Below are 14,936 nucleotides of genomic sequence, written 5' to 3'. Positions count from 1 at the left end.
TACATCCGTCAAAAAAAAAAAACAACTTACATCCTTGGCACAGTATTAATTTGATATTTTTAAAATTAGTCATTCAGTGGTCCCCTTCATATCAACAATAAACCAATGACTGCAAGCAAGACAGCAGAAAAATATACAAGTCACAAAACCACACACAGATACTTTGCAAATATTGTATAGTCACATTTAAAGTTGGCAAAATAACAGAACACAGGTATGGTTATTGTATGTGTAACAAGGTATATCTTAATAGTATTTTTTAATATTATTCAAAGTATTCAAAGGGAGGAAAAAAAAGTTTTCCTTATACATTACCCAGATCACATCTAGTTCCTGTTGAAATGCCACTTTTCGAAAGGGGGAAGCATGGTGAGAGGGGAAAGGAGGGGAAAAAGAGAGCAAGGAGTAGGTTTAGTTTTGACTGTCTGTCAATTATCAGAAGCAGAGTTAATATTCGTAGCCTAAAATTCTTTTTTGTTACTGGTAATACTCTCCTTCCATTTTTACAATAGACACACACCTATAAAGCTTTATCTTCTACAACTCCCTAGGTGTTACGCATGTAGAAAGTGAACCCATCATCACACTTGTCTTCACTCCATCTAGTAGAATGACTATTTCATAGTTATTTTAATAGAAAGATAATTACGTATAATGTAGTCCATAGTGATTAATAAACACATAAGACTTAATCTGAAAGACGATTACATCTGTAAATTTTAAAAAATTTAAATGATTCCTTGTATATAAATACTTTGTTTAGCAAATTTCTTTCCAAATGAATTGCTTCTAAAGAATGACCACCCTTACCAGTGTTAGTGTACATTTATTTGCAGACATTCATAACATTTCCACATTACTTAAAAAACAGCAACTTGTGCTTACTGTAGGACATCCCTTACCAGTAAACTTTAAGTACCCACCTCATACTACAAACTGACTCATTTGAATTTCATACATTACTGCCATAGCAGGTGTATCGTGTTTGAGTGCAAAGGTTTTGGTAGCAGAAGGACTAAAGGGGTGGCTGCTGTGAGAAGCTGCCAGAAGTGTTCCCTGTGTCCAACAGAGCCAATGCCTGCCGGCTCCAAGACGGACCCACCAGTGGCCAAGGATGAGCCCATCAGCAACGGTGGTAGCGCCTCTGGGATAATATATTTAAGAAGCAGGGCGGGAGGAATTGCACAACTGCAGCTGGAGAGAGGAGTGAGAATATGTGAGAGAAACAACTCTGCAGATGCCAAGGCCAGTGAAGAAGGAGGGGAGGAGGTGCCAGGCACCGGCGCAGAGATTCTCCTGCAGCCCATGATGAAGACCGTGGTGAGGCAGGCTGTCCCCCTGCAGCCCAGGGAAGTTAACGGTGGAGCAGATATCCACCTGCAGCCTGTGGAGGACTCCATGCTGGAGCAGGTGGATGCCCAAAGGAAGCTGTGACCCCATGGGGAGCCCATGCTGGAGCGAGCTCCTGGCAGGACCTCTGGCCCTGTGGACAGAGAAACCCATGTTGGAGCAGGCTTGCTGGCAGGACTTGTGACCCTGAGGGGGACCCATGCTGGAGCAGTCTGTTCCTGAAGGGCTGCACCTCGTGGAAGGGACCCCACACTGGAGCAGTTTGTGAAGAACCGCAGTCTATGGGAAGGACTCACATTGGAGAAGTTCATGGAGAACTGTCTCCCGCGGGAGGGACCCCACACTGGAGCAGAAGAATGTGAGGAGTCCTCTCCCTGAGGAGGACAGAGCAGCAGGGACAACCTGTGGTGAACTGACCACAACCCCATTCCCTGTCCCCCTGCACCACCGCGGGGGGAGGAGATAGAGAAATCGGAAGTACAATTGAGTCCAGGAAGAAGGGAGGGATGAGGGGAAGGTGTTTTAAGATTTAGTTTTTATTTCTCATTATCCTACTCTGATTTAATTGCTAATAAGTTAGACTAATTTTCCCCAAGTCGAGTTTGTTTTGCCCATGATGGTAACTGGTGAATGATCTCTCCCTCTCCTTATCTCAACCCACGAGGCTTTTGTTATATTTTCTCTCCCCTGTTCGGTTGAGGAGGGGAGTGATAGAGTGGCTTGGTGGACATCTGCCATCCAGCCAGGGTCAGCCCACTACAGGTGGAGAAAAATTATCAAGACTTTATACATTTCACATTGTTTAGCTGTGGAAAATGCTATCTCTTTGTTGAAGTCTCTAAATACAATTCCATTTACCTTGAAATAGTGAACTATTTCAAGTATAAAATTTACAAACATTTGTAAACCACTGTTTTCTTAGAGTAAGAAAGAAATCTCAGCTACTACTGAATATCTTTTTTTAAAAAAAGCAATAAAAAAAATCTTCAATACTTAAACATATTAATTCTCTTTTCACATAGTAAACTGTGGTCATGCTTGAAAGAAAACAAAAAAACCAAGGAGAGTGAAATAGATTAACTGCATAGCTCCAATACACTTATTTCAGACAACATACTATAAATCATCTTGAAACAAAACAGGCAATTATAATGTGCACAAATGTTATGATACTATGCATCTCTACTGGTCCAATGGTTCTAAATTATTGAAACTGATGGCTGAACAAGGGCATGTTGTTTCAACACACTTGGATTACTTGAACGATTTGAATTCTTTCTTAGCTATCCAGTGCTGTGCAGACCTCTCTAATGTCAATAAACAAACAGATAGATACATGTCTCTTAGATAATTCAGGCCATATCTAAGGGGATTAAAATATATGACCAAAATTTCTGTAGCAATGTGTTTGTTTGTAAAGAATCGCAACTTTTTTTTTTCCCTTCGATATTGTAAGAAGCATCTAAAATCAAAGCAAGTACATACATTTTCCTTCAAAGCGTTCAGTGAGGACAGAACAGCAGCTCCTTTCTCCTTCTAACCACTACCCCATATTTCAATCCTTTTCACCTCAGTGTAAAAGAAACAGGAATGAGAGCCATAAGACAGAATCATTTCAAAACACAATCAGCTATTTGTAAACAACACTCTTTCTCCTGCAGAAAATCTGCAACTGCTAGTTGCAAGAAAAAGCAGCAAGTAAGGTAAATCAATTAGCTTGCTAATTTCTCACCCTCATTTATTTAGCTCTGCACTGTATTTGTCGTAATTGACTATAATTATGTTAATTACTAACTCCAGCATAATTACTATATTTATTGTCATTGAGCACACTATGTACCCAAAGCAAAGCTGGCATTTGTCGGGCATCAAAAAAATAAATAAATAAAACCACACAACTGTCAGGAGGGGCTTCTCTGAAAACTGGCTGATGTACTTTCAGCAAATGAAAGGGCAAAAGAGATTTCATGCAATGCTAGTTTGAAAGCATCGGTTCATTAAGGATATTAATTTTCTGATAACTACACATTTAAGCATGACACACTGGAGCAGTATCTACAGGATTTAGCAATTATTAATGCGTGACAGTTTCAAATGCTAAGTGAATCAATTAAACAGCAGCATTCACAATTTGAGAAGAGATAACTGCTTCATAACTGCCTAAGACTACAATTTTCACATGACAAAAAAGGGCCATTCAGGCTCCTTCAAAACCTGACAGGTCAAGAAAGAAGTTTGAAACAAAAGCACCTTATAACCATCATCTCTCCTCTTTACTTGTCAGATCAACTTTGCTAGTGTCTCCGCTGAAATGGCATCACCATGCCAGCTGCCACAAGGTGATTTTTCATGTCTTGTCAAAGAAATCTTTTATTCTATTTGCTCTGCATTAACATGTTACATTTATTGATCAAGCCCTTTCTGCAGCCACAGCAGGGCACTGTGCTCTTATGCCTAAGGGGGCTTTGATGTCCTGGTGACATTCTAGACCGAATAATGCACATACTAAATGGATTTAATGCAGAAATGTGTTTGTGCATGACAGCTACATTAATAACAGCCCCTCACACTGATAAATATGCAATTGCTACGATTAAGAGTTACCCAATTATGGTGAAAATATTTTTCTACCTTATAAATAAAACCATCAAAAAGTTTTAACAATAGTACATTTTCTTCAACATTTTAAAATGCTATAAAGATCAGTCTAAAGGCTTTTAAAAATATGTCATGCTTTGTTTTGAATTCTGGCTTTTATTTCCATCTCTCTTTTGTTGTTCATCTTCCTCTTCTGTGTATCTTATTGCTGCACAGGCTGGGAAGGTGGCAAGGAAAAAAAAAAATACTCAGAAAGAACATGCCCCATAAAACTTAAGCCCAGTTTCAAGCTGCCACTTGTATGTTCACCCAGGCAAGAAAACAGTAGGCAGAAGAGAGAAACAAACGATCTCTAGTCCACAGAGAGGATATGACAAAGCCTCAGCCTCTCAAAAATTACGGAGGAACATTCCAGACTAGGATTAAAGTTCAAGGGGATGTTTTCATACATACACCCTCTTAATCGGACAGTGGAAAATACGCACAAGCACACACTGTGCAAATTATTCATGCTTCTAGCAGAAATAATCTGCACCCCAGAGAGAGGGAAGAGATATCTGTATCTCCATGAGCACAATTATTGGATTAATCCTCCCTCATTGGCCAAGATTAAAGATTCACTCTCCCTTTCGCCTCCTAGTTTAGACCCAGAAGAAATCTCTGTACGAAAAAGGAAAACAACTCGCATGTTTAAAATTCCTGAGGACAAAATTAGAAGATGGACTTCTCTGAAAATCAAACTGTAGGTGTTATTTATAAAAACACAGCACACAAAAACACTGACATCTGTTATTCAGGCACCGGAGTGCATTTAGCCTTTAATGTGAAAGGAGAAATTTGGCACAAAGACAGTTATCCAAGACAAATAAAAGAACCTTTGAATAGTTTGTTGGGGTTTTTTCTCTCCACAAAACAGCAAGCTGCATCTAAAAAAAAAAAATAATCTTTGCGTTTCGTCCAAATCTCTACTCCCTACCTACATTACATCCTTCCTACTTATTCCTTTCTTTCCTTCACCAGTGATTATTGTTTACTTTTTTTTTTTAATGAAATCGTTAACTTACAATGATCAACAATAGTTTTTCATTCCCTCTTGAAATCCTTTTCAGCAAAGCCTCCCAGTAATACTAACACTGGCACATCAGTGACTTTCCTTCCTATACCCTATGCTTTCATTAAATGGGAACCAGGGAATGCTTTCCGCATATTGTGAAAAAAAATAGTGGCCTTTACAGTACTCTATTATCAGGAAAGGCTATAAAATACAGTTGCCATGAGAGACTCAGGAGCAGATTTCCCCAGCAAAACACCTCTGCTCCTGAAACATGCCTCATTGAAAATACATGGTGTAAATAGTTCATTTCTAAAATAACTGAAAATCACTACCAATATCAAATCAAAAGAGCTGCTACAGCTCAGGCCACTTTATGACGACCACACCAATAAAGCTGCAGAATCACACTATAATTTAGGTCAGAAGGGGCATCTAGAGGTCATCTACTCCAATCCCTTGCTCAGAGCAGGGTGACTTCAAAGTTAAATTAGGTTGCTTGGGGCTTTGTCCAGTTGTGCTTTGAATATCATCCAGGATGGAGATTCCACAGCCTCTCTGGGCACCACTTCCACTCAACCTTTCTCATCGTGAAGCCTTTCCTTAAAAACAGTTGGAAATTCCCTTGCTGCAACCTGTGATGACTACCTGTCATCCTTTCGCTGTACATCTGACAAGATTTTGGCTCTATCTTCTTCACAACCCCCCGTTAGTCCCAAAAGGAAACAAAAGACATTAGAAACTATTTAAACAAAATCTGCAAGGAAAACAGTATGAGAATAAATAATTCAAAAGTTGACTATAGTGGCCTGAGGTTGAAGGATTTCCATCCGCCAGGGGTATAAAACAGGAGGCAATCCAGTGGCACCGTATCTTGCTGATTACAACTAGCATGCTTTTAAGCACACACCAATTTTTCCCTTTGCCTCATACACAACAAATTGCTATTACTCCTCTTTTTTCCCCCCACAGCATCCCCATAAAAAGTTCCCTTTTGGTATTCACCTCTTATCTTTCCTTTCCCTCCCAGGGGAAAAGAGAGATGTGTAACCACTGTGACTGGTAACAGGCACTTTGGTTTGGCTGCCAGAAGAGAAAGAGCTGGATCCACGTATCGCTCAGGGTAATCAAGGAGAGACACTAGTTCTTGGGAAAAGGCGAACAAGACCGACAATTCTTTTAAAGAGCAACTTTTTGTGATTAGTTAACTAAGTGTTGTTATTAGATTTACCACATCTAATGCAAAGACAATTAAGCATCTACACAGGCCCTAATTTTTATTTAATAAGAAGGAAGGGGCTCTAGCCTGGGAAGAACTCTGAAGTCAGCACAATGTGGGGAAAAATATACATTTTCCTCTGTATTAAATTGCCAATACAAAAGAACTAATGACAACCCTCCACTCCTCCAATGTAGTTCTCCAGTCCTGTGTACATTTATGTGTTTACATTACACCCAAAGAGAAAAAATTGGAGAAATCTGAATAACAAACCCACCACAAGTAAGAACATTGAATCCACAGAATTACTCTTCTTTGCAGAAAAGAGACAGAGGTACCATAACAACCAATAATTAATTAGAAGATTTCCCTATTTTTTGAAATCATTATGCAAACGCACATAAATTCAACAAGTTGAAAAGAAGAAGAAAAAAAAAAGCCGGGGGGGTATGTGGAAACTCCTTGGTTTGTACAAAACAGCAAGCTATATTTCCCAGAAAAACACAACAGCATCTCTTGGAACACGTTATCAAGAGACAAGCTTGGCAAAAGTTGTTTACGTACAAGTCACAAAATACAGCATGTTAGACTAATTCTTTTCCACTTTACTAACAGCATCAGCCAGTCTTCTCACCTTTTTTCCAGTACACCTGGACAAGCCTCTGAATACACACATTTACAGTGGAAAGACTTAAATGGCAAAATAACCTACCCGGCTCTATCCTGACTTCTGCAACAAAGTTATCTACATTATAGTGGTATCAAAATCAGCACAATTCACTAAAATAATTGTTCAATCACGGATTACATTATATCAGTTTCATAAGGAAGTTTTGTGACATCTGTATCATGGAGTATAAATACATCTTTCTGATAAGAGTCTCTTATGCGAATAAGCGTGTGTGTATGTGTGTGTACGTCTATGACTGCACACAACTTCTGGTTCAGAAAGGCCAGCGCTGTCTTGCTGTTGTTTGCTTACAACTCACCACAAAGCTGAACACGTTACTACGACAAAGAGGTATCTTTCTCTCTCTCCATGCAACTACATTCATGATAGCAATATCAAATAACATGACTGCAAATACTGCTGCCCAGAAAATAAATTTAAAAAAATCTTCCCTCTACGCTCAATTTCTAAAAATTTCAATTTAATTGTTATGTTGTCAGAAATTCTATTGACACTTTTACATAACAGAATTTATTGCCTGCTACAGGAGGATGATTCCTTCCCAAAATACGCTTGGTAGCAGCCACACTTACAGAGGATAGGACACAGAAACCTTATATGCAAAACATTTAAAAAAATAGGTTGGTAAGTACTTATTGACTGCCTAACACTGAGAATAAGTAACTGTTGAGTATTTCAGCATTTCTCTGGCTTAAATACAGGATAAAAAATTAGCGACTACTGAAATTTTTTTTTTATTTCAAAGAACACATACACACTCTCACCTAATAATGAGTCATATTGAATATGAATCATAATGAAAACTAATATCTTTACTGCAAGTAATTATTGTGCCAGCAAAGCACAATATTCTCTTTATCTTTTTCTAGATTTTGATCACCCTCAGTCTTTTTCACTCAACTTATGCCTTTACAAACAGATAGCAAGTTCTTCTAGAAAATCAAATTCCTTTTTAAAGAGATATTAAGTTTAGTTTCTTCCCCACTAAAAACAACACACTAAAAATTCACTGATAAAAATCATAGAACTCATCACTATACTACAGCATTATCAGATTTTTCAAGCAACATTTGTTTAAAGACGATGACAATGATCTTACTGTTTACACTTGCTTCAACAGCTGCCCAAGACATCTTTTCTATATTCACATTTATTTAAGGCTATGATATTTATTCTACATCTTATCTGACTCTCTTTAATATACAGGCACAGTGCTCGTATATGAGTGCAGACCAGTCTGAACAGCAACTGTATAATAAATACTTCGTTCGTAGTTTCTGTATGTTTAGTATAACTATCACAGCTCAAATAAGAAAACATTACTGCTCTCACCACATTTAGTATTAGCTTCTCTAAGCTAAAAAGGAAAAAAAAAAAAAAGAAAAAAAAAAACAAAAAAACCAAACCCCACCAAACAAAAAGCACCCCACATAACAAAACAAAATCCCACCTCTCCCCTTTCCCCTGATCTGATTTCTGGCCTTCAAATACTTTTACAGCTTTACAACAGCAAGCTATCCTACATCAAAAGTTGATTGCAGCTGCCACAAAAACTAGCACTTTCTCTCACGTTTCCCCACAAAAGATTTTAATGCTTTTTTTTTTTCCCCCCAACCCCCAGTAAAACCAAATGATATCCTGTCTGAAAAATAGGCTAAGTGATAGCGTTTTGGGTGGGGAAGGAAAGAAGGAATGAAAACACAGATTTGAGAAATACACCACCAGTTAAGCTCTCCATGAAAACATGAACTAATCACTTAAAGTAAAATGCTAACATTAAGTCTAGATGTAAAATAATACTTTAAAACTTTATGAAATAAAGCAAACTCAGAGGAACTATCCCTCAAATCATGCACTGAATGAAAGAAACAAACTGGGTTTTTTTCCAGAGGTAATACCTCTAGAGGAATCAAGAAGGAGCATCTTGTTGACGACACGTTGAATCTGAATACACATGCAGAATTTGAATTATCTTCATGACAAAATGAGAAAACGCCCATTCAGTTCCCTCCCCCAGAAAAATTGTCTTTTCTGATTACACTTTCCATAGGTACAGACTTATCAGCCAGAGGTATAAGAGAGTAACAATCCACGTATTGTTGAGTGCCTCCTTTGCTCTGCTACCTCTTGCATGTAGGAATCAGTTGTTCAGTGTATCCTGAGCATTTATGAGTATTAAGTCAAACCCAGTGGTTGTTACCCCTAGGAGAACAAGGCACCAGCACACTACTTTTATGTCTTACTCCTTACAAGCAGACTCTAAGCTTACTCTCAATAAAATAAAATGAAAACTCAAGAGTCCAACCCCACCACTGAAAAACTATGCTTTTCTTAAACAAACAACTACACTCCATTCCTTTCTCCCTTCTTACCTACAGAGCTGCCAACCTGAAAGATACACTGCTGAACCTCACCAGGCTCTCTCACAAGGATTAAATGAGAAAGGATACTGTAATAACTAATGAGAATACAACAGAATTCTAAATCAATCCATGTATTAAAATAATTAGAATTTAGTTATAAATTCCGACTGCACTTAGTTTTAGTGCTTAACTACACAGCTGCCCAAAAATCAAATCATACAATAAAAACACATCATCTAGGAAAAGAGTATTACAAACCATTTATGGTAATAACCAGAGCTCTACACACAAAAAAGAAGGGAGAGAATAATACACTTACTTGTATTTTGGTTAAGGACAATTCACTTTTGATCCCATTCTTCATTTCTTCAGGTAATGACGCTTATTTTCCATTTTGAGCAGAGAACAAACCACAAGCTCCTCATTGGGCATCATTTATGTTAACACGAGAAACTTCCAAACTCACCTGGTTATTTGTGTTCCAAGTGCACAAGAAAAGGAGACAGACATAACCTATAAAACAGTGCCACCCACTTGATATCAACTAAATGTATCTGATATACATGTATGTTTCTACTTTGAAAAAAAAAGAAAATTCTGGTTTTGGAGTTGGTGTCCCGTATTGCACTTGAAAATCTATCACCACATACCTTAACAAGTTGAAGCTAAGGTCCAGCCTTTTTGCCATATGTCCATATATTCTTCCTAGGAATTCTGGAATTTCTTCACAGTCTTGACTAATGTAGGACACCTGAGAATTGGAAACAAAAAGAAAACGTTTTGTAAGTGGATTATTTAGTTTCCTATCCAGATTCAGTCTCATTGATCCAATGACAACACACAATATAGTAAATACTCGTTACAGCTTTAAGCTACCTCAGTTTTACTGATATAGAATCTGTCACAATCTCATTTTCCTATTGATATAATCAGCTTCATATTTATTACATCTATAGTCTAATGTGCAATGTGTTGTCTCCTTTCAGGTAAAAATAATTTGATCAAATACATTGCATTTCTTTTATTCCACTGTTAATAATTTGATCTAACATCACTTTGTATTGCCATTCTGCTACACTCCAGAAGAAATTTTTTGACAGATCAGAAGCCATTCAAAGGACTTGCTAGTTTGCCTCCCAGTACACGACACACCAAAAGATCACTTTAGAAAGATTGGTCCAGAAATACCTAACAGTGTACTTGTCAAATCATTCTCATAACCGTTCCTTGAGGAGATTACTATTGCCAGTGATGTGCTAGGGACAGAGCAAGAGGGCTGCCCAAGATCTGAAAAACCAAGCATGTAGCTTTTTTCAGACAGTCGCGTAAGTCTTAAAGATTTCTGGCTTCAACACCTATGTTCAGATCACACTTCTCCTTATACCCAAAACACTTGTGAATGTCTTTCCTCTTTTTCATACCAGCCCATCTAACCCACCTTTAACAAACATAGGAAGAATCAGCGGTAGCAAAACCACAGTCTACTCAGAGATTTATGTTTTTTTTAAGCCAGGATGAAGTGAGTGATAATATTTCCAAAAAAAAAACCCAAAACCCAAACAAACAATAAAACAGCTAAACTCCTTCTATTCTCTCTCTGTCTTAGAAGTTTTTGGTTTGATTTCTTCAAAGAATCCCCACAAAGCCTGCCAAACCTATTGCCATGAATTCTATACATCTATATTGGCTCATCTTCCCTGTGTTCAAAGTATCAATACAAACACTGACATTTCAGATTTTGTGCTAAAGAAATCTCAATGGCCCTTAAAGAGCAACTTGCTAGTTAAGTAATTTCAACACTGTGTTAGACCACTATCTATAATATACTGCTATTATCTAAATATTTAATATAAAATCAATTTCAAGACCATATCCCATTGGTCTAAAACACGTTAGACGAAAAATATGCAAAAACATCAATCAAACTTTGTTTTGATGGTATTTCACTTTCTGTCAAAATAGAGACTCCTCTGCAGGACAAACTGACGGTATGTCCTTTTGCAAGTCATTCCAGTCTCTTACACTCTAAAAATGCTTGCAATCTGATAATACTATATTGCATCCCATTTAATTCATTTTGTTCAATAACTTCAACAGATAAAGCTGACAACAGTGAAATAATTTTTACGAGCAGAAAACAGGTACCTTGAAGCTCAGTTTAACAACTTCTTCCCCTTGTTAAACCTCTTGCAATAAATCCTGCTACCAGACATACACATTACTTTAGCAAATATAAGGACAAAAGGGAAAGGAACTGGTTTGGATAGCTGGCATCCTAATGGTTTGGAGATAACAGAAACCATTTTGCAGAATTTATTGAATTAAATATGTGGGGGTTTTTCCTCCAGTTTTCATCCAAGACAACTACAACGCACTTTACAACATACGTGCAGGTATGCATACAAGAACTGCTTCATTCTTCACTGTGGTAGATTTCTTTAAACTAATGCTTGTCAACCCTTGGAAAGACACCACATTAACAGCAGAATAATACTTTGGATTAAGCATTTAGTTCAATGTAACACAATGAACTAGAAGTTACTACAATATGATGCCGACTAACACTAGGAGTGCAAGATCATCTTGAGCAAGTACAAATATAGCGAGAGCAGAGACCACCCCTTTGCTTTTCACCCAGGGAGGAGTGGTCGAAAAGGAGCAAGGGACTCTGTCCTGCATTCCCACCGCTTCAGAAACTTACCTGGCCATAAGTGTTCTAAATCCACAGGAACAAAATTTGAAGAAAAAAAGTTCATACAAACGTGTTTTGGAGCATACAGGAGGCAAAATACATAAAATGTTGGAAAGCTTCAGCCTTTGAACTGTTATAATATACAAATATATTTGCATAACTGATTCGAACAGATTATTCATGGGTATATTTACACATGATGTATGGTCATCATGACTTTTTTATGCTGAGGCCTTGTAAAAGGAATTTTACTCCCACAAAGTCCGCTTCAGTACACTCACAGTACAAGCACCTTTTTCAATGTAAAACAAGATTTATTTTTCCACAAAATACAGAAAGTGCATTCAGCTTCAGATCTCTATACCCCCACATACATGAACTTGCTTTGGATACCCAGTTTGTAAGAACAGCAGCAACTGCCAATGACATAATACACGATAAGCCTTTTTGAACAAGTTTTCAAGAGTTATTTCCCCACTCTTCTGCTCTTTAATCCTGGAACAATGCTGATACAAAACAAGACTTCGGTAGCCTGGACAACAGAAGAATAACATTTCTTCATTTTCATTCCTTCAGTTAAAAACCATTTAACCAGAAAACAATAAAATGTACATAGTTCAATATTCTTCTGTTTGCATCCATCTCAAATACCCTCAAAATGAGTATGGACTTTCAAGTACATATCCAGAGAGGTCATCACTGAGAGATGAGAGCAAGCGTACTTTTCTCAAGACTCCTCAGCTCTTTGAGTGCAAGTCACGTCAGTAACAGGAGATTTCTTAGATTTTTCTATACCAGTCACAGGACATCACGTGGGATTAAAAACTGGATGGGGATGTTTCCATTGCCTGATTCTCCAACTCAAATCTAATACAGGTTGGTCACAGTCAACAGTTCTTATTACTGGTGCCCTGCTCAACATCCCACTGAAATGTTCAGAGAGTTTCCCACAAAGCCCAGCATCAGATACACTACGGACGTCTCAGACATTCTTCCAGACTCTTCAACACACTATATGTAATTCAGGAAAAAAGCATGTTTTTACAAAATACTGAAAACACAAGTTAACCAGTCAACAGCAGTTGCACCTCTCTTCTGCTTCAGTTTCAGAGCATATTAGCATTTAATTTCTGCAATCATTTTACAATGATATTGTAATCTTAGTAACATCTATGAAAGACTGTCCCCAAATAGGTCATGTATGAACTCTAGATACTGCATATTCTTTTCCATTGAAGGGAATTACATCTGGACAATACTTCCAGTCAGTTCAGCATTATATTTTATTCGATGTTGTTAGAAGGCTGTATGCCTCTTTACTTGAAGAGGCTCAAGGCATGCTCAAGGGAAGAAGGCCACATGTTACTGAGTACCATAGTGCACCACAGAGACCACAGGAACCGTTTCCTGCAGCAGTTGCAAAATTAGCCCATTGCCTCCATATCACACACACATTTACAGAAATTCCACACAAAAACTGCTACTAGATTAAAGAAGCAATTAGACGGGCAGCACCCTGGCTTAATGGCAAACCATTTTCAAAGAGAAGACAAGCTTAATTTACTTTTTTTCTTTTTTTTTTGGGGTGGGGGGGAGAGGGGAAGTTTTGCTAGCTTTAGTCATAGGTTCAGCAGTAGCAATATCAATTTTTAGACAGAAAATTTTTCAGTAGCCAAATAAGGCACGGGGTAAAGGTCACTAGGATTTTTTTTGCTTCCCAACTTCTCTCTTTTAACCAAAACGGAACATACATAGTGTTTACTTTCAGCAGGAACAAAACTTGGCGTTATTTCAGTCCTTCTTCAGTTGATGCCCGCAGCCCAGTCAAACACGAGCTCGGCAGGGTCCCGGGGGCCGCTCTAGGGCACGACAGGCTCCTCGGCCCGCCGGACGCCGCTCCGGGGCCGGCTGCATACCTCGCCCGGGAGCGTCCCTGTTGCCTCCGAGCAGCAGCAAGAGTGCCAGGGCGATAATCCCCTGTCGCCAGTTCCCCCGGCGCTCCGTCACCTACCCGTTCTGCGCGAGCCCCGCAAGCGCACACCCCGGGGGCCGCCCCGCCCCGCCTTCCCCCCCCCCCGCCCTCGCCCCCGCTGCGGGGGACAGGGACGGCCCCTCCGCTCTTTCCCTGCGCGGGCGCGGCGGCTTGGCGAGAGGCGATCCCGGCGCAGCCGCGTCCCGGTACCAACCTGCAGCTGGAAACTAAAACACCGCCCCGGCCCCCTGTGAGCCCGCCGCCCCTCACCCACGCGGGAGCCTCCGCCGGGACCGGCCCCGGCCGAGCGGCGGGGAGTTAGGGCAGCCGTTACCAGTACCGGGGGCGGGGACGCGCTGGCCGGGGCGGGCTGCCCCCGGCAGGTGGGGCCGCCGCCGCCGTCCGGGCCCTGCGAGCGGCGGGACGCGGACACTTACTTGCGCTCCGCTCACCACGACCCCGGCCATGGCGGCGGGGGCGAGGGCGCCGGGGCTTCGGCGGGCTCGGGGCCGGGCCGGGTCGGGCTGGGGCTGCCGCCGCTTCCTCGCGGCAGTCAGCTGACGCGGGCGGAAGCGCGGCCGGGCCGCGGGCGGGGGCGGCACGGGGCTCCCGCCGCCACCTGCGGCCCCGGGGGGGTGTGCGGGGGTCCGGCCGCCGCTTCGGCCCCCCCCGCTGCCGGTGGCCCCGCGGCGCTGCCGCCGGCTTCCCGGCGGGACGCTGAGGGAAGCGAGGGTCCGCGCCTGCAGGCCCCGGCCGGCGGCCGCCGCCGGCCCCGCCGCCGTGCCTCGCCCGGAGCGAAGGTCCGACGGCCGCAGACCCGGCTGGCGCCGCTGAGCGCTGGTCTGGGATCTCACCTTGGGATGAGACGGGGCTGGAAGAGGCGCTGGGAAGAAGTGAGGGAAATAGCTGATGGTTGCGACGGTGACCGGGGAATCGAGACTTGGATTTCCATCACCGTAGGAACTAGGTGACTTGGGGGGTCACCTGGAGTGGCTTTCTA

The 14,936-nt window shown here is 40.8% G+C and overlaps 1 protein-coding gene across 1 annotated transcript in view; it reads right to left on the bottom strand.

Moving 5' to 3' along the window:
• Positions 1 to 14,669, bottom strand: part of LRMDA (leucine rich melanocyte differentiation associated) — a 684,574-nt gene extending 669,905 nt beyond the window's left edge. Inside the window, exons 1-2 of the mRNA XM_063339570.1 lie at positions 14,374 to 14,669; positions 9,923 to 10,023 (exon numbers count right to left, since the gene is read on the bottom strand). Coding sequence (XP_063195640.1) covers positions 9,923 to 10,023; positions 14,374 to 14,403 — 131 coding nt within the window. The 5' untranslated portion in view covers positions 14,404 to 14,669. The remainder of the gene's footprint in view (positions 1 to 9,922; positions 10,024 to 14,373) is intronic.
• Positions 14,670 to 14,936: the final 267 nt, after the last annotated feature.

Source organism: Chroicocephalus ridibundus, chromosome 6 (assembly GCF_963924245.1).
Source record: "Chroicocephalus ridibundus chromosome 6, bChrRid1.1, whole genome shotgun sequence".
In the NCBI taxonomy this organism is placed as follows: Eukaryota; Metazoa; Chordata; class Aves; order Charadriiformes; family Laridae; genus Chroicocephalus; species Chroicocephalus ridibundus.
This window is presented reverse-complemented; position numbering and strand designations above follow the sequence as displayed.